Source organism: Vanessa tameamea, chromosome 4, assembly GCF_037043105.1.
Source record: "Vanessa tameamea isolate UH-Manoa-2023 chromosome 4, ilVanTame1 primary haplotype, whole genome shotgun sequence".
NCBI lineage: Eukaryota > Metazoa > Arthropoda > Insecta > Lepidoptera > Nymphalidae > Vanessa > Vanessa tameamea.
In genome coordinates this window covers 4,855,343-4,881,354 of record NC_087312.1, presented here as the reverse complement: position 1 = coordinate 4,881,354, position 26,012 = coordinate 4,855,343, and the positions used below count along the sequence as shown (strand labels likewise).

At 30.4% G+C, this 26,012-nt stretch overlaps 2 protein-coding genes across 2 annotated transcripts; one reads left to right on the top strand and one right to left on the bottom strand.

The window, feature by feature from the left end:
• The first annotated feature begins 934 nt into the window (after positions 1 to 934).
• Positions 935 to 24,304, top strand: Slf (schlaff). The gene is made up of 5 exons (XM_026631886.2): positions 935 to 1,081; positions 15,691 to 15,799; positions 22,470 to 22,649; positions 23,230 to 23,366; positions 23,678 to 24,304. The coding sequence occupies exons 1-5, from the start codon at positions 962 to 964 to the stop codon at positions 23,921 to 23,923; spliced, it is 792 nt and encodes a 263-aa protein (XP_026487671.1). The 5' UTR covers positions 935 to 961; the 3' UTR covers positions 23,924 to 24,304.
• LOC113394451 (uncharacterized) lies at positions 24,293 to 26,010 on the bottom strand. Its single transcript, XM_026631762.2, has 5 exons — positions 25,788 to 26,010; positions 25,484 to 25,684; positions 25,208 to 25,354; positions 25,023 to 25,134; positions 24,293 to 24,942 (listed from the first exon to the last, which is right to left on the bottom strand). Exons 1-5 carry the CDS (start codon positions 25,938 to 25,940, stop codon positions 24,530 to 24,532), a joined length of 1,026 nt encoding a protein of 341 aa, XP_026487547.2. The 5' UTR covers positions 25,941 to 26,010; the 3' UTR covers positions 24,293 to 24,529.
• Between the last annotated feature and the right edge of the window lie 2 nt (positions 26,011 to 26,012).

Here is a 26,012-nt window from a genome sequence, read left to right as displayed (position 1 = left end):
ATTCAATATAATATAGTTACCTGAAATTCTCAACATCCCTGGGTTCTAATATTTCTTGTACAATAACGGTTCTTTTTGCCAAAGACATTAACTATTGCTCTAGTTAAATATTGCTGCTTAAGTCAATGACAGAGACGACAAAAAGAAATTAATCAGTTTGAAACTTTAACTTCAATACCACCAACTTCTTAATTTGCTGTTTCTGGAATTGCTTTACAAAAAAACTCATTTAGTTTTATATCGGGAACGGCCATCTGTAGCCGCAAAAGCCAGTCACGAAACCAACACAGACAAAAATATATAAAATAAATTAAGACCTAATTAATATTATTGTAAATTATTTATTTAATAAAAAAATACTTTGTTTCTAAATTTATAGTATGGTAAGTCTTCTGTTACAAGAAATGGTTCTCAGCAATATTCTATAACATAGCATGCAGTATGTAGCGACAGACTATAACATACGGCTCCTTTCCTTTACGACTTAATATATATTATATGTGCTAAAATTTCTTCACAATGCATTGTCGGTGAATTGCAAATACAAATCATGCACTCAAAAACACATAATAGGCGTCTCAAAATATTAGTGATGCATTAGCGTAGAGACCAACTCTATTCAAATAACTATTACACATTTTAACAATATAAAATATTTTACGAAATAATAAAAAATCTTGAAAAGAAAAATCCAATTTTTACCCAGACTCATTATAGAAAGAGCAAAAACATTTTATTTTTTCTTTTCCTTAAAATTATTTTGGGTTTAGGAAGGTATTTTTTTGAGATCTGTACTTCATATCATATAGGTTTGTTTAATTATATTATTAATAAAGTTCTCATTATATAAATGTAAGATTTCGTATAATATATAGTCAAGTACAGACAAAAGGTTCTTTTTACCAGGATCTTCAGAGATCAAGTTACAGTGGTGATGTATAGCGCGTGAAGCCGTCCCACCATGCGCGTGCGCCTCATCCCCGCTACGTTGACTATAAAAGACTTCGTCCAAACCAGCCGCGCGCTATTACAACAGTGTCTTTGTGAATTTTTCCCGCCGTATTTTTATCTTCAAAAAAAGGTAAGTCACATTTTATATAGGGTAGTCGAAGGGATGATTCGGGATTAACGATTTTATATAGCTAACCGATTAATAACAATTATAAAAATATAAAATTTATATGTATACAGAAAGGTGCTGTAACTCTATAAATTCATACAATAAAAAATGTCTTAAATCCACTATTTTAAATAGCCGTTATAATTAACTCAATTACAAATAACGTTATTAAGAAAACTTGCGTCAAAGTTCACGCAATGATTGCTGCTATTATACAGACATCTTGACACAAAGATTGACATTAAAATTGGCCACCGTTCCAGTTGCGTCCTTTTATTTTTAATTTTGACAAACAAGGATTGTACGAAAGTCGTATGTGTGTCAAGCTGCAGTTGCAACACGATGTTGAGGTTATCGCGCACCCTTTTCTTCTGAACCGACTAGTCTTAAAAATAAACATTATAATGTTACTAATCGATAAATCAAATAATAATATGTATGTATTCTTTGGGTTTAAATGCATATCTTTTTTTCCGCACATTTTGACGGTAGCTTTTGGTATAAAATCGCCAGAATTTATTTAGATACTTAATAATTATTATCAATAGTGTTTTATTTTAAATATAATTATTTTGATATTTTTTTTAAATCGAAAATATTAAGAGAATGTGTGAGACTAATAATTTAACAAAACTGTAATGTTTTTACGTACTATATAGTTTTACTATAGATATAATGTTTCCTGATCAATTGTTTAGAATAATGACGAGCATTTTAAGTATGATTATATAGTTTGCTGGTAATTCTTAAAAACGCATTGAGCTTTGAAATAAGTATTTATGCCCCTAATATTATATAGAAAAAAATAAAAATATAAAACATACTCAGTCATACCTTAGCTTTTTTATTGTATACTTAATTAGTGGATCAAAGTCAAAAGTTTCATAACATAGCATTGTGAAGGTCGCTCCACCGGTAAAGATGTCGACTTTCAAATTAATATTCTGTGACAAAATATATAACCGAATGTTTAAGATAAGTGTTCGATTTGAAAACCTGTTCTAAGTAGACTTTTAGAGAAATGGTCGTGTCATACAGTCTAGAATAGCGTAGGACAACATTTACTTTTTAAACATATGATATGAATCATACATTTTCCTTTCTATAAATATGCTTACACGGATACGCTTATTTAAAGACCAGACGTCAAATTATTTAATGATTTTCACTGAATACATAAATACTGCATATTATTTAATATAAGATTGATAAATATTCCTAACGATCTAATAATGTATTAAGGATTTAATAATGTGATAAGGATGCTAAGCTGGGTTATTTTTTTTTAATTTGTATAAATATATATATAATATAAACAGTATAAATAATGACCGTATTGATACTAATAATAATCACAAATAATCCAACTATTATGATATCATTATGATTTCATAGACATATAACATACTCTGTATTATAAAATTTAAAGTAAGCTGTATATAAAACAGCTACAAGAAATAATTAAAAACAAACAAGTAATGACTAAAAAAACATACGGTTCGAACATAAAACCTCTTTTTTTCGCTTAAATCAATATATATAAAAAAAATCAACGAATAATAATTAAAAAAACGCTTTTAATCAAAAACGGTAGCATGCTACGATGAATTTTAAAATCAAATCGAAATGAAATAAGCAGATTGATTGATTTTTTTATAGTAGCTCTTGAATTATTTTAATTAACATTCATAAACACGTTTCATCAGATTTAAATATGAGTGAATATAGTGAATTGGACGAGCAAAACAGATTCTTGATTTTAATCGATATCGAAATCCGTAAAGTTTAACGTTACGAATTTATCACGTTTAAATATAACTTTTATATGATTTCGTATCCTTTAAAGCATATATTGTTAATAATTTAATCTATTAATAAAAAGGTATGTTGAACATTAAAATGAATATATTTATAATAATAAAAAGCCTGTTACATCAATGTAATATAAAAACTTTTTTAAAGACCTAGGAGTAAAGTACCTATTTTTTACATTTGTTACGAAACATATAACGTATTTCAAACCAAATTATAGTATAGTAGTAATTATAATATATGTATAATATTTTGATACGAAACTTTTGAATGTTTTAAGTATGAGCAATCGGGGATACTTATACTTCTTACTCCCCAAAGTCAAAACAGTCCTTTCTGAGGCCAATTATATAATTAATTTCCACTGATAACCTTTAACTTTTCATAAATTTAAATCTGATGTTAAAAAGTATTTATAGATAATGTGTATTACGCAATATGAGGACATAAATATGGGTAGAGTTTTGCGTTGATTTCCATACAGAACATACATATAATTTTTAATGACATTGAATTTGATTCAATAAAAATAATAACTACGGGGTTTTCTTATCGGCAGTACCTACCTACATTCCGAAATGGGTAGTTTTACATTTTGTCAGTGAAATAAATTAGATTTAAAGTAAATAACTTTAAGTCACATTTCACAAAAGCACAATTTTATCGCTTAAGCGTGTGTATCCTTCCGTTTACGATTTAATTCTGTAATATGACTGTATATTTAACAGTGATAATATTAAAAGATAAAAGTACTCGAATAGAGTATTTTTGCTTTTGATTTTAATATATCACGAAAAACTTGTTTTATTATTATAAATGTTAATGTCATCCTTTATTTGGGTTGAATGATAAAATGCAGGAATAATATAATAACACATTACTTTAAATATTTGCAAAATAAATAAATCGATCTCTATTATTCGTAAAATATTCATTTTATTGCTAACATTGCATAATTTTAATTTGATAATTAGTATTTTCTATTGTCTTTATATACATCGCTTCTTATGACTTTATACATACAAAATGTATAATGTATGCGACCATAATAGTAATTAGAATGATTTATACAAAATTTATTATAATTCTTATTCTTGAATACATGTAAATAAATTAAAATATTTTTATTTATTTCGTAATACATTTTCACAATAGACTATCTTCAAGTGTCGTTTTAGGAATACAGTTTAAAAAATCGGTTTTTATATTTGTAGCATCGTATGAAAGGTCTTATAACGGATTATGTAACATAGAGCGTACCTAATGTAGTGTTTACGCGTCGTGGTCTTTGTTGAATGAAGTCGACGAAATTTAAATTGTGGTCTGTATTTTAAAATAGCTTAACATTAATCGTACAAAATACCAATACCAATTTTTATTACGTCTATATACTAGTCTTGGCACGTTACTTCGCTCATCGTAAATTAAACTTTATTAGTTATTTTCTATGGATATTTTATAATGAGCGGAAATTAACCACATTAATAATAAATACAGTATTTAAGATTATATTAAGACTTCATATTTTTTCGTTTTTGTTTCAAAGTTTAATTTAAAGAACAACATTGAAAACGTTGAATTGGAAAACCCTATCGTCACAAGTATTCGAGCAGAGACTAAAAACCGGCCAAATCTGTGTCGAGCATTCATTTATTTAGTGTTACGTAAATTAAACATGTCAAGATAAATAAATGTACTATGGCACTATTCAAGGAAGATTAAAGCATAATTAAAACGAAAAATATAGGCCGGACATTTTTATTTATATTATTTTATTTATTAAAATCGAATGTTTCAACTGATACAAGTTGGTACTAAGTAAATTGTTTAAAAATTTAACAGCCGAACTTTCACTTACGCATAGACAATGTTAATGTATATATTTAAAGTAAATGTTCTGAAATTAAAACTAATTCATATGTCCGATGTGTAGCGCAGGCTATTATGAAGTCCGACAGGCGCTTTGCATGCAATAGCCTCTTTTGACTCATCGACCATGTTACGATATTTATCTGTTAGTCCAGACAATAAAGCCCAAAATCCCTAACAAATTCGTAACTCGACGAAATTTTGTGGGTTTGTTTAGTAAGGTAAAATTACTTACCGTGTGATTTTGCAGCGTCGTGGGTTGAAGGGAGAGGGTTGAAAAGGGGTGAAAAGCGTTTTTTGTTAAAACAATTGTTAAAAAAATTAGTAGCACGCTGCAAATTTGCAATTATCATGTTTATAGCATTTTGTAACATATATTAAATTTGCAGCGTTTTGCAACATACCAAACATTGTTTATTATTAAAAAACAGTGATATTTGTTAATAACAGGGATGAAAAGTAACGTTTTTACCCCTGCAACTTCAACTTTGCAGCATTATGTAACATACAGAACATTTTTATTATAAATTAAAATATTGTATTTCATTATCAGTTTTACTGATGGAAGAAAAGCTAGTTCAGCTCTTAAATTTGTAATTAAACTTTTCCAAACCGTTTTGTTGTCCCGCAAATTACTCATCATAAAAATCGCCTTTATTTCGTGGTCGTTGGTCCAGATGGGCTGCCGTCCTCGAGTATATCCACCTCACCTGCGTTTTCGTCAGGTGAGTTTTCTGCCTCATCGAGTTTGTCATCAAGATATGGATCTTGCGGCTCTCCAAAATTGTTATTTTCGGCATTTAGCAGACTGTTCTTAAATGCGTCTGTTTTATCATCGTCCATGCCATCGATTTCAATTTCTCTGATGTTCGAACAAGTTTCGCCATGACAAGACCAGCAAAGTTCTGTGCATTTTAGCCCACTTTTTCTGCAACTGCATGATGCGGTTGAGCAACCTTTCGCGCATCTGCATGAAACAAGTTTCAAGACATCTGGTGGCGCAGCTTCCTAGGTCGTAAAAACTGGACTCAAACCATGCGATTCTCTCGTCCAACCCCATGATGTTGCAGGTAAATCGTTACCAATAACAGTCAAAAATCGAAAGATTTTTTTTTAAAGAAACATGAAAATTCAACGGAAAATATTAATAAAATTAATGTTCTTTTAATTAAAAAATGGGCTTCCGTGACTGTCACAACTTTGTTTTCTTTACAACACACAATATGATATGAATGACACAATAACGTGTATTTTATGAAGCTCGGAAAAGGAAAAATAGCACGACCATATTTTTGTCGAAAGTCTGAAAAAAGAAAAAGTAGCCGCACATATTCTAACTTATCGCGCTTTCACCGGATGTGACACAACTTCAGCTCTGTTCAACTAAGGCAAAATGAAATTGACTACGCTTGTCCTTAAAGATTCGCACATCGAGGAAGCTCTTAAATGCTTCAAAGACCCAAATGCGCAGCCAGACGAACTTGATGATGCAGGCGAAAAAATCTTGGTCAAGATGTATGGAGGAGATTCGCCACAAACTCTAACTAACTTACGCTACGTTGGATTTATTCGGTCTATAACCAAGAGCAAATACAATCTCTCCAGTCTAAACCCCACAAAAGTTGCAGCACGTCAACATTCTCATCGCGTATATCATCAAGTTCAACAATGGTTAGTTGAGTTAAAAAATCCTTTCATTCTGTTAACAGACAATTCATTTTATTATCAATCGCTTTTTGACTGTTATTGGTAACGATTTACCTGCAACATCATGGGGTTGGACGAGAGAATCGCATGGTTTGAGTCCAGTTTTTACGACTCAGGAAGCTGCGCCACCAGATGTCTTGAAACTTGTTTCATGCAGATGCGCGAAAGGTTGCTCAACCGCATCATGCAGTTACAGAAAAAGTGGGCTAAAATGCACAGAACTTTGCTGGTCTTGTCATGGCGAAACTTGTTCGAACATCAGAGAAATTGAAATTGATGGCATGGACGATGATAAAACAGACGCATTTAAGAACAGTCTGCTAAATGCCGAAAATAACAATTTTGGAGAGCCGCAAGATCCATATCGTGATGACAAACTCGATGAGGCAGAAAACTCACCTGAGGAAAATGCAGGTGAGGTGGATATACTCGAGGACGGCAGCCCATCTGGACCAACGACCACGAAATAAAGGCGATTTTTATGATGAGTAATTTGCGGGACAACAAAACGGTTTGGAAAAGTTTAATTACAAATTTAAGAACTGAACTAGCTTTTCTTCCATCAGTAAAACTGATAATGAAATATAATATTTTAATTTATAATAAAAATGTTCTGTATGTTACATAAAGCTGCAAAGTTGAAGTTGCAGGGGTAAAAAGTTACTTTTCATCCCTGTTATTAACAAATATCACTGTTTTTTAATAATAGACAATGTTTGGTATGTTGCAAAACGCTGCAAATTTAATATATGTTGCAAAATGCTATAAATTATGATAATTGCAAATTTGCAGAGTGTTACTAATTTTTTTTACCCTGTTATTCACAAATATCAATGTTTTTCAATAATAAACAGTGTTCCGTATGTTGCAAAACGATGCAAATTTAATAGATGTTACAAAATGCTATAAAAATGATAATTGCAAATTTGCAGCGTGTTACTAATTTTTTTAACAATTGTTTTAACAAAAAACGCTTTTCACCCCTTTTCAACCCTCTCCCTTCAACCCACGACGCTGCAAAATCACACGGTAAGTAATTTTACCTTACTAAACAAACCTACAAAATTTCGCCGAGTTACGAATTTGTCAGGGATTTGAGCTTTATTGACTGGACTATGTGTTATTCGAAGATGAAAAACTTTTTTATACTAAATATAACAAGCAAATTGCTTATTGATCTTAATCGAACATTGCGAGCTCAAATCCAGACAAGCATAATTGAATGATCATGTGCTAAATATTTATTTATGTATAATTCATCTTATGTTTGGCGGTAAAGGAAGACGTCGCGAGGAAACCTACATGTATTAAATGGAAGTCTACCAGGTATATCTATTAAACCGCATTAGAACAGCGTGGTTAAATTTGCTCCAAAATGTTCTCACAAGGAGTGGTGGGCTTTGCCCAGCCGTGGTACAATTACAGGCTGTTAAGTTACTTATGTTAATGACTATTTGTTTTCGTAGTACACTATTTGTCTAAAAACCAATGCCTCGCGTAAAAATAATTATCTCAACGGCTTTTTGTATTTGTGAGAACATATTTTTTTGCGTCGGCACCTTCAGAAGACAAAATAATATTCGCATTGTAGTAAGAATTTGAGTCTCACGGCAGCAATACGATAGAGCTACTGATTATGGGCTGCTGCAACTAAGGCCGAGTTGAGTAACGTCTTGCAGAATTAACACGAATGATTCTACCTCGTACTAAGTTTTTGTTATCAAATAAAATGTATTAAAAAACAATTTTACAATATGATATTTACAATATTCAGTTCGATCGTTTTTTGTTTATTTTATAGTCACGTTTTAAGTTATAAAATAATTTCAGACTTATGAGACCATTAACAAATATGTACACATTTGCGATCCGATACTGTCTACATCTAGCTCTTTGTTTGCAAATCGTTTGTTAAGCTCACTACAGAGTTGTACTAAGGTTAGGGATTGGGTATTTTAACAACAATGAATCAAACTACACAAACGAAGAGAACGTAAAAGAGTACTGCAACTTTTAATTGAAAGGTTATAAAAATAATGACAGCATATTGAAACTCAAATAGAAGGTAAGAATTAAATAAATAATTCTATTAATTTCAACATTTGTCTAGGTGCCATTTCTAATATAATTACACTATTCTGAGGTCGTTTGTCGTGGTGGTTGTGGGACAAATGGCAAGTTGCGCAACGGTTCAAGGCTACTATAAGCTGAATATAATAACTTTGCGCATATTTTTTTATTGTTTAATCGCCGGATGGTTCTCTCATGGAACAATAGTGGCATGGAGTAAAATACGTGAAATTATTTAATCCGATGAAATTAAACTCAATATTAAAACTTCATTTAATAATTAAAGAATTAGTCATTGTATTTGGGTTTAGACAGCTTAAGCATCTGTCGTTTAGTAGAAACTTCAAATTAATTTGTTCGTGATTTATGAATCATTAAATAAGTCTTTTAATGTTTGTTAATTAAGTAATTTCTAATATGAATCCAAAATGAAGTTAAAATATTTTGTATAATTTGTTAATTAATATTTATGACTAGCTCGAAACCAAACTTCTGAACATACATATAGCAAAAATTCACCACCACCACGCTAGGCGATGTTAAACTTCACATAAAAAATGCGCCATCTTAAAGACAACAGAAAATACACAAAAATTAAAAAAAAAACTTATTTTTTTATATAAATGATATATATTGTACAACAAAACTTTTGCAGTTGGAACCTAACCCATGAAAAATATTAAGGTTTTTTTATATGAAAAAAATAGTTTTATAAAAATATAAAATTAACCATCTAACCAAGTTTTCGTATTATAAGTAAATAAGTATTTTTATACTTAATAAAAACATATGCCACCACCATTTTAGAAGTCACTTAAAAAAAAATACTGACTTACAATTTTCGGAAATTTCGAAGAAAGTACTGTCTTATATTTTGTCAATTATTTAAATTGTGTATTAAAGTAAACGAGAATTTAATATTTGTCCGTAATATATTTGAATAGTTTTTGTCATTGGAAGTTGATAATAAAGTTGAACTTGAAGAGCTCGTTGATGTCTTCTACAAAGATCGAATATCGAGTGTCGCAAATCATCGAATAAAATTATTTTACATTTAAAACCAGTTAAATAGTTGCGTATATAACTCATTATTAAACCTAGGAGATATATTATAGTAATTTGGTCAATCATGATATGGCACGTGTTGCAATGATGTGATCAAACATTGCACAAGATACGACTCGTGTAAGCGTCTCTGTTTTGGATGTGATCAATTTCAATACAATACATTTATATATCGTCATATTGAAAGGGTCTGTGGGACATTATAAGATAAAATCAATCTCACGAGATTGTATACCGAAATTATATTGAAACAATTGTTATTCTTGTAATAGTGTTGCATTCATTTTTCAATTTATATATATAGAATAGATAGTGGAGTATTGTATCATTCATTTTAATTAAATGTAAATAACAACAATGAGTTTGTTCTTATTGTCAAATATACCTTATGTACATACAATACATACATTTATTTTGTACATACATTTTACAAAAAAGAGAGTTGAAGAGTTTCCAACGAGAAAATATAACTTTGCAAAATTTTGAGTAAAAACTTTGCGATATATATCAAGCCGATAAGTTGAACAATCTTTTAATAAAAAAAATAATTAATATTAGTTATAAGTTCACACGAGTTGAATGAATAAAAAATTATTAGTGTCGTGTTGGGTTTGCGTAGACCATCGTAAGGAGGTTGAATTATGCACACATTACATCAATGTGAAGTCGAAACTATCGCAATTTTAATTAGGAAATTTCAAACAAGAGTATTTTGTAACTTTAACTCATAAAAGAGGTGCCTAATTTAAATAATGCTTTAATTGCAAAATGTTTCATATGTACTCATAACTATTATGTTGGTCAGTGTATATGTTATATATTATATTCTTGACGAAATATTTTTCGTACTTACGGCATATAAGATTTTTGATCATGTAAACAGTGTTTAGAATGTTGTAATTACTTTTAATTTATTTATTTATTCATCTTACTACTGACACCTTACGATTATAAATCTTAGTTATGTCAAATAATTTTAAAGTTAAGTCAAAGTGAAGGATTGACGAAACTGCAGCGAAGATATCTGAGATGAACCAAGAAGCGATTAAAATAAACTTATAACACGAAAAACATTTTATATATTTTATTATTATATATAATAATATACATACAATACAGTTAGTGTTAAATATGATTTATTCAATGCAATACATAATGGTATAATATTACATAAAACAGAATAGTAAAAATTTTCGCAACCGTGAGATTACATTCCCTAGAAATGATTTTATAAAAGCGTATAATATTTTTATAAACTATAAGAGCCGTATAAAATCAAAACTTACCTTACGAAGCCATAACGACTTGGCATAATTAACAAATGGGTACAGTTATCGTAACAAATCACTGGTTAACGATTATGATGCTGATTAATTATGATTTCGGTGAAGATATCATTGAAACCTTCATAAGATATTTCATTTATTTTTTACGTCCGCTGTATTCACACGGTAAAGGTGTCGATGCAATAGTGTATCGATGTACGACAAATAACTTGTATAATCTGTGTTTGAGATGAAGTAAGGAGCTTAAGCCCTGCAATGTACGAATAAACAAAGATAATGTTCGTTATATATTCTAATTAAATCGTAAGCTTAATAAACAGCATTGAACTTGGCTTCGACTACGCGATCACGAGGATACATCACTCCGCTAATTAATGTGTAAATATCACTGACGGTATGTGTGATTTCCTTGCTAATATACAAACATTACAAAACATTAACGGAAAATAATAAATAATCAGCATAGCTAAGGGATGAGATAATCGTGTGGTTTATGTGAATAGTTTAGTATCTACAATATTAAAAAACGATTTATTTACAAAAAAATATTTAAACGGTAGACTTAAATGAAGATCAAAGTCGAAATCTTTATTCAATATAAAAGTGTTACACTTGCTTATTGATAGTCAAAAATCTACCAGCGGTTCGGAAATGAACTTCTCGTACCTGAGAAGAACCGGTGAAAGTAACTCAGCGGGATATTTTGTCATTGTTTACAAAAACTAAGTATACAAGAACAACATTTTTTTTTTCTTGGAAACAGCCTGGAGGCAATCATCTCATTCCCATTCCACATCTCATCACAATTGTTAATCGTAAGTGACGGCAAGTATATCTCTTCTGACCAGGTAATCGTTACTCCGATTTTCAGGACAGAAATAAAACCTATAATATAATCTATTCGGTTACCAGTTTAGTTATTAGGCCATAAAATAGGGTGACAAGCTCACAACTTATAGATTATTAACTGCTTTTATTTTTTGCACAACTTCTGAGTGTTCAATTGCTTGGCCAATTGGCTTATATGTTGAGAATAAATTGTTCTATATGAATAAGTGGTTCAAGTTAATTTGCATACGTTGCAAAACAAAATTTAAAGTCTATATGTAAAATAGATCAATAAAGCCTTTTAAAGAATACTAAATTGACTCAATAAAATATAATATTATTATGTTTTTGACTTAATATAGTTTAAATTTGTGCAACAAATTTCAACATGAGTGCAAGTTCACATTGAATTATCCTTTATCGAATTCTTTGTAAATGTCAATTAGAAACAATATTAACGGATGTAACTTACGAAATCTGGGCAGGCAGTTGATATCAATGTTAGTTCAGTCTTCGCACGGGTTATTTAATTGATTGTTTGTTTGTTTTTGTAACGGGAATTATTATTAAATGTTAAAAAAAGCATATTCCTCCACGCTGCCCCAATGCGGGTTGGATACACATAATTTCGTTGAAATTAGATGATATCACGATGTTTTCCTTCACCGCCGAGCACGAGATGAATTATAAACACAAATTTATATAAACGTAAAAATATTTATATAAACGTTTTTAACTTATATGGGATTTTAGCAAATCGTTGTAATAAAGTTAATACAACAATGATTATATGTGAATATGTCAGTAAAAGTCTCTCTTGTATATGAAGACATCGATGTTGTGAAGAAATAACAAATTAGCCCATGAATAGAATTTCGATGAAGTGTAAGAGTTTTCGCGTTGCAATAAACGATGAATACAAATGATCTTCTAAAGTACCTGATGGAATATACACGGATGTAACTTTATGCGGAACTTGTTCTTTTATGGCTAGTAGCAATGCTAGGTACTTATATGTAGTTTGGAAAAAAAGTATCCTAGGAAGTAAGACAAGATACTTGAAAAATTACTCTGAAATAAAATGTTTCCTCATACATAGTTACGTGAATTTTGTTAAGTGTTTTGTACACTAGGTGCCGTGTCTATAACTTTTTAAAAACCAAACTTCTACACAATGCTTGTGCTATAGTTCATTATGTTATTTTTGTTATGAGTTGGTGAGTTTATAAAAGTTTTATCTCAAAAAAATTACATAATAATTTTTAATTAAATGATTTTCAAACGTATGTTTTCTATTGAGAAGTATTCGTTCGATCTGATTTAAATCCTTTGTACAAGGATAGTACATTTGTTTGATCGTAGTGGCTTAAGATTAGAACGTTTCAAGAATTGACAAGGCGTACTAGATTGTCTAAATAAAGCACCTCACGAAGCATCGTGAGTCGCGAACGAATCTGATGGTCCGGCCTCGAAAGCTTGCAAAACTGTAGAGCATTGTGGTGAGCCTCGCACTAAATTCACGATTGGTAAACATACAGAATATCATTGAATTTGTCAGCGTATTTGATAAATGTTCGACATGTGGTTATGTTAGTCGTGGTTTAACTTAACAAAATGTATTTGCGTTTAAAATTATACGAACTTATGCATAATCGGATTCCACTATTTTTTTTAAAAGTATTTCTTCGAAATGTGTTAAAAGATGTGTTTTGGTTGTTACTTGATAGAATCATATTTAATGCTTTCAAAATATCTAATTAAAACTAAAAATCTTAAGATTGACGTCATGAATATGGTAATACCTTTTGATTTATTATTAAACAGCAATACTCATAGCAATCAGAAGGTAACCATAGAAACACAGTTCGCATGAATATTCATGACTTAAGACAAACGATAATACGAGAGTACGTCTTTAGTTTTCAATGTCAACTAGTGAGGATGTATAATGTGAGCTTATATTACCATTAATCTAGATTAGCACGATTCTAAGGCGAGGGTATTAATTAGATCTAACCCTGATATTACACGACGCGCCGTCACAACTGCGCCTATGGTGACGTGTTGTATTCTGTATTGATGAAGTGGATCGCAATTATCCTCTTACGGCAATTACATCAGTTAAAAGCGATAAAACGTGTCAAGGCTGGCCTCACTTGCTAGGCGACTCCTCTGCATTCCACTTAACGACAGTCACCTGCTTCCGGGTGTTTACACATGCTGCTTTTATTCTTATGTTGATGCCATGGAGTCTATATTAGCATATCGTGTACGTGTGTACATAAAATCAACGAGTTTTTACTCATCGACGCATATAGTGACATTAATGTGATCCATTGATTATTCTGATAGACCTTTGCAATAGACAAATAGATTGCTTAACGTTTGACTCCGACGTAATGAGCGCTGTGTGTGATAATTGTGTAGAGGAATATAGCAAAAAAGGCTGTGTTAGCGATTGCATTGTCGTACTGGTTGTGACACGGTTAACAGTTTACGCTTGTTAATAAATTAGGTCGAAGTGTTTCGTTTACATGTGTATTGTCGCCGGTGGCGGACGAGACGTCGTCTCGGGCGCGCCTGCTGTTTCGCGTTCCGTCTGACAAAGTTGCGTAACATACGATAGGCTTGCAAGTTGCAGGGCCGCTTGATCGATGTCCCGCAAGCTATAAGCTGACACTTTGTTGAAGCCTATCAAAGGACTGATATATGCAACTAAATCAATGATGTCTCAGATGCTATAAATCTTACGAGCCGAGAATAAGCAATAAATTTTCTTTTCTGAATATAATAAATAACGCATCTTTATTAAGACATTTGTTTTATACATGCACTTAGTTTATCCATGAAACTTTGTTGATTTATTAGAATTACTCAAATCTTTTAAAGGAATTCTCTCAACCATATTAAACGAATTTTCGTACCATACTACATACGTACCGTATTCATTCAAAAATCTTTGGTCACAAAAACGACGGATGTTATATTGCACTAAACTTGAAAAACAGTAGTGGTGCAACAACAAGCTCGTAAGATATAAAATACGTATTTCGAATGATCCCGTAACGCGACTGCATATTTGCTGGAAAAGCTTTAAAAACAGACTTATTCGTAACACTACACTCGAGTAAAATGTAAGTAAACATGTACGTTTGTGTAATTGTAGATACTTATAAATACCTAATGTTTAATTTTCTAATGATGTTAATATGAATAAATACTCATGAGATATTTCGTAACTAAATACAAATGTTGAGCTTCTAAAAGTCAATCGTGAGTTCGATTACCTCTCGCTCATTATTCTTGTAAATTCTGACGGCCTATTAAAAATCTATTAAGCCGATACGTTGGTATTTAAATAGCTCCTATATATCTTAAAGTTTAACGTTAAAAATAATATTCTTCTGCTTATGCAACGCGTTCCTTGGACCAGTCCATCCGGTGACACATTAATTATTATCAACATTTCTGCTTGGTTACGTTGTATGTAATCCGATCTCGGCGTGTGATGCAGATTTATTATAATAAGCGATGAAACATTCATGTAATGCGTTATGAACATATTTTAATTCTCATTTAACACTATACTTGTGTAAACACACTTGAGCCTCTTGCTTATTTAATAAAATTGAATTTATTCATATAAATCACGATAAACACAATAATACTAAATAACAATGAGTTATGTAATGTTTTTTTTTGTAAGCCTTCGTACAATATCTTGCGAATATTGATAAAATCGTGTTCGGTATATGAGTATGCCACAAACATTACTATATTGAAAAAAGTCCAATAAAATAATTTTCTTACTTTATTTTAAAAATAAATATAACATTACTTATAATTTACATGTTGCCTTTTATAGTTTTATAAGTATCGAAAAACTAGTAGCGGGCTCGAATTATTTTTTTAATTATATTTATTTGTCTACAGATGCAGGCGTGGGTAATGGTGGCGTGCGCAACAGCGCTAGCGGCGTTAGCCTCTGCGCAAAAACCTGGAAGATTCCTATCCCTGCCTGTGCCGTCGAAATGCGCCAATAGTAAGTTTGTTTTAATTTAGGCTATTCGAACATGCCTCCGTAGCCAAACCATTACATTACTAGGTCAGGATGCAAGAGTTGGCAATCTCGGCGCAATACAGTTGCATCATTTATTTTTGAGGTAAAATGTATGTTCAGAGGAAAGAGACGACATTTATCCTGCCTGCCTGTTCTTAGAGAACTCGAGAATATAGTAATGTGACTAAATGATGATAAAACTCAATAACATTAACTTTTTTTACTTCTTAACTTTCGAGTGTAATCCAGCAAGAAGATTTACATGCTTGTTTTCGATTGAATTTCCTTTGCCTGAGTATATTTTTAGAATCTGTTTATAAAAGATTATTTTCACAATCTTTTTACCATATGGTGTGGTAATAAAGTAAAAGTTCAAACTAAAGGTGTAACCTAGGAAACAGGTTACTACTCATCGAGATCTTCTACGATATACTTTATATATCCAAACCAGTTCAACGTTACTTTTATGTAAATTTCCCAATAGGCTGGTTTTACATATGAATATTTAATTTTAAAATACTTCTTCAGTCACGTAAGTAAAATTCCTTTGTAACATTAACAGCCTGTAAATATCCCATTGCTGGGCTAAGGCCTCCTCCCCCTTTGAGGAGAAGGTTTGAATTTCTTTGTAAATGTAATATTATTATTGTTATATTTTACTTATAAACCTTATTATTGAAGTAATACTGTTATTAGATATACGGACATTTATAAAATCATAGAGAATATTCATAAAGAACAATTATTTAAAAGTTATTTGTTAGTTTTAGTACAAGCATATTATCTCCTATGTTTTGAACACAACCACCTTAAATAATTCGTAGTTTAGCAAACTGAGGCCTTGACCTCTTATTTAGCAACCTTAAAAGATCATGTGATGTACTGGAGGAAAAATAATTTGATATACATAATATATTAAAACTATATTATAGATCAGCGTTATCCTCAAATACTTTTTTATAATTGAATATTATCCTTTAATATATTAAAGCATAATTTGGCGTAAATAATATTCATTTAATTTGGCGACTTATATCTATTTTGGATAAAATAAAATGGTTATTACAATATTAAGTATTTGAATATTATGAATTTGAAAAACAAAATGTTTAGCATTGAAAGTAAAAGTTCAGTTCGTTGACCTGCCAAGGTCACGGGCGGCGGGACGCACGTGCCGAGCCCGAGGAAAGCGCTTTTCCTTGTCTAACACAAACGATTTATCCCTATATAACCTAAAAAGTGACTATTTCGTTTGTATATTTAAGATAAAAGCTTTATGTTAGTTCATTAGCTTTAGATTTAGGTTAAATGTAAGATGGAACAGATTTAAGTATTTTGCTAAAGTATAACGTATTTTTAATCAAAAGAGAAGATTACTATTTACAAATACAATGCTATATAATAAATATAAAAGCGCTATATATCTGTGTGTGCGTACTTACATATTTGGTATTTAATTGTTGTTATTATTGACTAATACACTTTAGTCTTTAGTGAAAACTATTTGATATAGTCTCCTAATTTTCAAGATGACCTGTACCTACTCTATAGTAAAAATCGAGCAGATTAATATACAAAGGTACTTTGGAAAACGTGAAGTACATTAAGGGAACGATTCCGCTTACTGGGTGAAACATTACACAACAGACATAGTGAAAATGAATGAATCACGTAACAACAAAACCAGTCAATGTGATAAGGTTATTCGAACCATGTTCCAAGATCAAAATGTTACGTAATGTCATAAAAATTTACAGCAATTTAAAACTTGTAAAACAATAAAGAAGATTAATGGAGGTTTAGTATTTTCTATTGAAACTTTATATCTCCGTTTCACAATCAAGAATAAATAAATAAGATAACTAAGAATATATCGACAACATATCATTAGGACTTAAATAAGTACAAAATATATTTTAACTTTTATCCGCGATCTCGTTATCGCACACTTAAAGGAAAAAAAAAGATTATATCACTCTACACTATATAAACTCTATAAAATCTAAGTGAATTCGTTACTTCTTTGCTGCCTGATAGAACAAAAAAATTCATCAAACATTTTTGTGTGCTTTTATAATTAATTTCGTGATAAATCAGGGGTAAAGGCGTGTGTCGGATGATATTCTGCCACATGAGTATCCAGTAGTGGAATAAGCTTAATCATATCTTTAGAAGGATTATTGAGTAGTGGAATTTTTTAGGGTCTGTTACTTAAAATTAGGGCTGTCAGTAGAGCCAACTTTTTTTTTAAAGCTTTATTTTAAAATATACAGAATTAAAGCTTATTATACGACGTAAAAAACTTGTTAAGAACTGCTGCCGTAAGTTACAAGCGACCTGCCTTTCCTTCTTTTGTTTTGAATTAGTAATGATTTTAATAAATATATAATTGTCGTTGCATACAATGTCTTCCACTCAAAAATTCGATTTCTAATGCAGAAGTTTCTCCAAAGTGTGATTTGTGTAGGATAGAGGATGACATACATCATTTCCTAGTGAAATGTGCCCGAAATGCTGCCACGAGACAGGAGTTTACGCGACTTTTCAATGTAAATTTAAAGGATGTCGGCGTTTTTCAAAGCGCAATGTTTATACCCGACTCAATGACAAAAATGATTTACCAGTTTCAGTTAAAATAATTTGTGATTATGAGGTTATTATTATTGTTGCTGGTGGTGGAAATGTTATTAAGGGAACGATGGGACTGATATTTATTTTTGTCGCTGAAAAATCCAAAAAAAATTTAATATATACATTTGTCGTTGTATATGTTAAGTCGTCAGACAAAATATTTTAGGGATTAACTTCGTTTTTGTTACTTTTGATAAATTCCTGTTTATATATTATGTTTTTTACTAGATACAAAAGGTGACTAAATAATAAATATTTCGTTTACAATAATACAATCGGGTAGCCCTACTTAAAATATGGAAATATAAAATAAAAAGTATTGATTTAATTAGTCATGGTACGAAAGCATGTTTGGAATTTGAAAGTCAATGTAATTTCGTATCTAAACACTTTACTTATTCATATTTCACGCAATTTAAATACGTAATTTTATTTCCGCGTGTTTAATGGCTGGTTTACCACAAATGATAACAAGCGGAAAAGATGGAGAAATAGATAGAACAATACTTATATTTATTTAAATAGATATATTAAACTAAGAGTTAAAATCTGATTTTATGAATAATTTAATATTATGAAAATCTATTTAATTTCAAATATTGATTCCTTAAAAGGAAAATTCTGTCATAAATGACAGAATTTAAGAAAACAATTTGAAATAAAAGTTATTTAATTTTTAGTTTTGGTCTTAGCATTGGTATTATACAAAAGTAATATTGCATAGTAAAAAAATCTATCTCAAAATACAAGAGGTAAAGAATAATTATGAGTAATAAAGAGATAGGTATATTATATACGTACATTTTGAATACATCTTAAAGATTAAAAAACCTTATCTTAGTCAACAAAACTGAAATTAAATTCTAGAAAAAAACATGTCAAATAATCTTTACTTCTATTATAATATTAGTATTATTAAAAAATACGAAAGTAACGCTGTCTGTCTGTCCGGCTGTTGCTCTTTCACGGATCACACAAACCATTGAATTGAATTTGATGTAATTTGGTATGCGGTAAGGTTGACGACCATCCCCTAATACGCGAGCAAAGAACGAGAACTTCATAAAAAATATCTCTATCGGAACTTGCCATTGATGTACAGTCACATCAGTTATTATGTCGCCTTAAAGTGAAAAGAAAACATAGGCCCAAGTAAATTACAGACACAGGAAACATAACATTGCATATCCCATGGCTTGTATCGCATTGTAGTAATAAGTGTTTTAAACTTCGACAAAAAGGACCTGCACTGGCTATGGGGATATGTGAGCAATAACCATTTGCCTCCAAACACTTGACTGGACAGGATACAAAATTATTCTTTCATTTTTTATAACGAGTATTGTCCTCGTACTTACTGCAAGTGAAAAAAAAACATTGTTTTCTATTTATATTATTATATTTATTCCTCACAGGTGGTGGCGGAGAACCACCACTGGAGACAGCGGTGGATTTTTTTCTAGAAATTTAAATGAAACAGTTTTCAGACTGTAATCTACCCATAAAAATAGACATCTATATCGTTTTAAAAAATAACAGACAAGTAAATAATTTGAATTATGATCTTCTTTTTTCTTAATGTTGGCTAAAAATAAGTTACTCAGGTAGGTCGATTCGGACACATTTTTACATATATGTATTTTACTACGAGCAATATTTTAAATTAGGATAAACGCTTCTCCTGACCTATTTACTTTATAACATTTTTCACTTTTATGTACTAGCTACCTATTCAATTATAATTTTAAATAATTATGTTACTAATCTCTTTTATGATACTGATATTTAAAAGTCGTTACATCTACGGCATGTTAAAAAATTAAATGTTGAAGTAGAGAAGCTAACCAGACGACGCATATGAAATTCTATTGGAAAATACATCAAAAGTTTTACCTATGATGCAACCTTACTAATATTATAAATCACTATCAGATGAAATTAAGATAATATGGGATTAAATATGAACCATGACATTTAATTATTGGTAAAGTATGCTTCATAAAAATAAATTCTCACATTCATTAGATCGTACGCTAGTAAAATAAAATCACAAAATCAAGGATGATGCAATACAACCTTCATCGGATTCCAACCTTTCAATTCTATAAACCCATTGTAAAAATTACTTAAATTCGCTGCAGCAATAATCTTAGTAAATAACTGCCATTGAAATTAAAAACATCGACATTATCGATATTTTTATAACTTTGCTCTAATCTTTAAAGACGTACAAGATACTAAAAATCGCATAAAACCTCATACAGATATACCGTTATTATTTATTTAATGAATGAACTTAATATTCACTATAATTTAAATTATTTTTTTCTTTAATAATTATAAAAAGAAAGATCGTAAATATCCCTATTAAAAGCAAAGACATTCTTTCATCTAAGATTGAAGTTTATGCATAATTATAGCAGCCGAGTTATGAAAATATCACACAGTGAGTTATACAAAAGGATCAATCACACTAAACTCAGCAGTACTTGCCTAGGTTTGGTACCTATCTCGGTTTATTTATAAAACTAAGATAGGTTTGAATATTTTTATTTCAGCAACTGCCTATATAGCTATGTAATGGCATTATTTACTAAGTGAACTTGTATTATTTTATTAAGAAATTGCCGAGAATAATACTGAATATCCACGTTAAGTTCCCAACAAAACTTGTTGAATATTATACCACTTGAATATGTTAAATCGTTAGAGATTATTCGTGGAAGATTAATGCGAAGTTCTATTCGCTAAGTTTCTATTGTGCTGTGTGCTCTATCTCAGACAATCACACATCTGTTTGTCTGTCAGCACAAGGCCTCATTCAATATAATAATTGTCCATCGTGCGAATCTTAGCACATTCAACTTACATGCACTTCTCTATTGCAAAGGTTTCTGTAATATATCTACTTGTAATACTTTTTTAACTTTATAAAAGTGTGCGAATATACAATACATAGGTATTTTAGAAAATACTGCTTGTGTTATTGTAACATTATAAATCATGTTTTAAATATGTTATTGTATTCGTTTATTATATATAGCTGTTATTATACGTTATGTATATTAGGCAATTATTGTCAAATAATCATGTAGGTAAAAAATGTAGAAGAGTACTTATGCATGTTCCTTGGCCTAGATGGAACTGCGTGACAGACGCATCTGTTCGACTAGGTCGTCGGATCAACAATGTCAAACATATACTGTAACGCTTACGATAGTTAAATTATTTTATTACGCTTAAATACATTTCAATAATTAATAAACTTTAATAAATAAATATAGTAGTTATGATTTATGTTATGTTAGCGCATAAATTATATTGTAAGTACTTACAAAAGTTTTGAATGTATAAATAACTTTTCAATTTTTATTTTATTTGGTACTAAAATCTTCACAGACGCGTTTTCCGTGCCTTTGTTATACAACTTTTTTTTTGTTTTTAATTTGTTGAATGTATGCTTATAGGTTTTTATTTCCAGACAGAATAACAATCGAAATTTCCGTCAATTATTTTGGTAGCGTTTACTTACCCACGTTAGGCGACCACTTTTGTTACACAATACGAAAAGGTCGTCGTCGCAGGGTTATGTAAAGACGTGTTCCATAAGCTTTTACGACAAAATGTCGGATTGAATTCAAGTCATTTATTTGATTCAATTAGAAGTCATCAATGTCATGACCGTGATAGAAGTTATCGTTCTGTAAATGGCCCGTACCTCGAGATTCACTTTTCATTAACAAGTGCTAACAATTTTGTCAATAAAGCTAGTAAATATTTTTGTAAGTACAAATAAAAATATTTACTCATTGTTTATATATTTGGAGGTGAATGTCACCGATTTTCTATGACATAAGCATCTATTTTACAAGTAGTCGAAATTTTTATCATAGGTATGTATGTCTTCTACCTAATAGTTGTCTATCTAATAGTTGATTTACATATAATGCTAATTGTCGTCAATAAAAGGTTATGATGAAAGTGATGATAATGGTAAATAAAAATAAATCTGCGTTTTCAGGGCCTAAGGAATTCTTCTACCGTGGTCACAATTACTTCTACAGCGGACACGTTCCCGAGCTAGCTAACAGGAAAGTAGACTGGTTAGACGGACGCAACATCTGCCGCGAGTATTGCATGGACCTTGTTTCAATGGAAACTCAAGAAGAAAATAATCTAATTTTCAAACTCATTCAGCAAAGTAAGTACTAGACTTAGGTTCTTAACTTTAAAAATTAGTATAGGTTTGCAGGTAGGTAGATATTACATATAATTCTAATTTTATTGACCAAAATTACAATATGTTATTTGCCTTACATTTTTCGAAGTACTTGCCTACTTTTCAACAAAATATAAATTACGTTTGAGATAAGTACTTATATAATTTTGAGGAATATTTGATATAGGTACATATATTAAATAATTAAAAAGTAAGTCTATGATAAGTTTATATTTGACAGTACACCAGAACGCAATGTACTTACGTGTGAGGGTCTGGGGCCTGGGCTGAATAAATCTGTTATAATAATTACGTACCTATAGTGTAATTAGTAGTTAAACAAATCTAACATCACTATTAAGTTACTTATATTATACAAATTAGAAAGTTATTTAAATTTAACGTACAACTTAGCATTCGCAAGCGTACTGAAGATATTTCTATTAACGAAATGAACGAAATATAGTTATCCATAGAAAATAAATATATGAGAGTAACATTATAAATTTCTCGGAAGTTTAATAATACATGTATATTTCAAGTCAAGTTTTATGAATTCCAGACGATGTTCCGTACATATGGACCTCTGGCCGTCTTTGCGACTTCAAGGGATGTGAATCGCGTAAAGATCTCGAGCCTAAGAACGTCTTCGGATGGTTCTGGTCTGCGAACCGCGAAAAGATGTCGCCTACCAACCAGGTTTGTGAAAAATAAGAATACAATTTAGTTAGTTTCTTGTTGAAACTATACATAAAATGTATACAACTAAGCAATTTTAAATTTATTTAAATGTATAGCTTCGACAAGTTCTCTTTAAACTCTCTCTCTCTAATGTTAAAGTTCCTGTGTTTATAAACTGAGTGTTATTTTCACATTTCTTCGGATCTAAAAACTTATTGGGTAATAGAAAACACTGAATGTTTTTTTTAGTGTTTTAAACAAAACATCTTATTCAGATGTTTCAAAACCTGGTACATGTATAAAAATATCGTAATTTCGTATTTTAATAGATTCCCAACGGTTGGGGCTACAACCCATGGTCACAAACCGGACACAAGAAGCAACGTCAGCCTGACAACGCTGAGTTCGACATCAACGGAACCTCAGAATCCTGTCTCAGCGTCCTTAACAACGTGTACAATGACGGTATCGCGTGGCACGATGTCGCTTGCTATCACGAGAAACCTGTGGTCTGCGAGGACTCAGAGGAACTCCTTAATTACGTAGCGAGCACCAATCCTAAACTCCGTCTGTGATTTTAAACACATCATACAAGCCTATTTAAAATTAACTACAATTAATATAATTGTGTAATTGGACGCGCGATTTACTTAGAGGTCCGTTTATACTCATGTGTAACAAATGCACAAGTGAAAGAAGCTGTAGTTCTACCACAGATAACAGACTAATGTCAATAATATGAACAGCACCATATTTTCTATTTTAAGAAGCACATCTCTCACTTTTTATTAGGACTTGCCATATTCTAAACGTGTAACGATCTCTTCGACACACACTGCCCTTCCGTCGTACAAAATTATTGTACAGAATAGCATAAGTCTATATAAGTTTAACTAAGTTTATTTTATCTAAGGGAAGAATTTCTATTTGTATATAAAATAAAATCAAAAACATAATATTTGTTTTATTTGGTACCTTACAAAAAAACAAAATTAAATATAAAATATTCATAGCCAATTCAATGAACTACTATAGACTTTATAGTATACAAACATCAAACATCATATACATATAATCATTTCTTAATAAAACAGTTAATAGAAAAAAAATGGTTTATATAATATTCTTATCTACTTCAGATGCAAAACAATAACAATATTGAATCAAAATATTATAGAGCATTAAGGAGAAGCATTTGATTGCCTGTATGAGTATCCTCTGCCAACAGACTTGAGATCATAATCTTTGTAGCGTTCACATATACTCAAATCTCTGGCTTTATTTATTAAAACACTTAAAACATTATATTTTTTCCCATTTAGAGTCACATAACTGTTAGAATATTTTTCTATGTCTGATGGAGAAATTTTAAAAGCACCTTTGTCTTCATATTGACCTGAAGACAAAATATCAGTATTTTCAAATTGTGACTCAGTTTTATTTATAACAGATTCACTATTTGAGGTTTTTAATATATCTTCATATTCTTGCAAATTGATTTGCAATGTTATTTCAGGCACATTAAAATCAGGTATATCTGGTTTCAGCAAACAAGCACGGTGACGTCTGCGACTTACATATAGTTTTGTGAAATCTGTAACAAAAAAATATACATATTCAAAATTTATCAAAATATTTTAAATGAACTTCAATTTAACTAAATTATTTACTTACTAGTAATATAAGTTTCTTGATTTTTTGCAAGAAACACTGGCCAACTTTCTAACTCATCTATTATATTGACAACTCCTTTTCCTTGAATTTCAAGAAATAGATCTCCGATGACCTGTGATATAATTTGAGTAATTTTTTCTTTGAGTAAATATATTGCATGGTCAGAATATTATGTTAATAATTACCACATGATTATGCAATGTTGTTAAAAGAGCTATTGGCTGAAAATAAATTCTCAAGGCATTTTTTATAAGTTGCTGAGATTTTTCTATGCAACCTTGGGTCCAAGATGTAGTTGTATTATTCTTAATTTGACAATCATCTGTCAATATCTGGCAAAATAGAAACATTAATAAATTATTGTTAAATGAAAAAAATAGAATACATATTCATTTTAGAATGTGTACCAAATGGTACATAGGTAGAAATATATATATTTATAATTTTTAAAAAAAGAATACCTTGTCAATTGGTACGACACCATGTATACTCGCTTCAAACACTTTCGTTGGTAATTTTCTGTATTCTAATGGAAGATCTATAAAAACTGTTTTTTCACTTGGACGCAAAAATATTCCATAATCAATCAACCATATCAAAAACTGTTTTTCCATCGAAACTATACCCCGAGTCCACTTATTTTCCCACTTTACAGCAACATACTGAAAAATATTAAAATTGAATTATTTTTGTTACACCTTAGACTAACAGAAAAAGGTTTAAATTGATACATATTCAATCCCTCAAAAAACTATTTTTACTTACTTGACCATGGTTTGCCTCTGTAATTTTATTCTTATTTACTGAAAATTGATTCACTTCAGATTGATTTTCAAGTTTAAAACAATTTTCACTAAAATCTTTAGCAACACAAAAAAATGAGAAAGGATTTGTAAAAGTCGTTATTTTTATATTCATTTTAAACTATTAGTAAAACTAATCTATTTCTCGAAACAATACTTTTCTACTATCTTATTTATAAATACCTAA

Excerpts from the sequence above, each read along its gene's own strand:
- Slf (XM_026631886.2), top strand. The coding sequence starts at position 962 with ATGCGCGTGCGCCTCATCCCCGCTACGTTGACTATAAAAGACTTCGTC. Across the intron at positions 1,082-15,690 it reads ATTTTTATCTTCAAAAAAAG|ATGCAGGCGTGGGTAATGGT; the intron begins GTAAGTCACATT and ends ATTTGTCTACAG. Across the intron at positions 23,367-23,677 it reads AGATGTCGCCTACCAACCAG|ATTCCCAACGGTTGGGGCTA; the intron begins GTTTGTGAAAAA and ends GTATTTTAATAG.
- LOC113394451 (XM_026631762.2), bottom strand. The coding sequence starts at position 25,940 with ATGAATATAAAAATAACGACTTTTACAAATCCTTTCTCATTTTTTTGT. Across the intron at positions 25,685-25,787 it reads CAGAGGCAAACCATGGTCAA|TATGTTGCTGTAAAGTGGGA; the intron begins GTAAGTAAAAAT and ends AATATTTTTCAG. Across the intron at positions 24,943-25,022 it reads TCAAGAAACTTATATTACTA|ATTTCACAAAACTATATGTA; the intron begins GTAAGTAAATAA and ends TTTTTGTTACAG.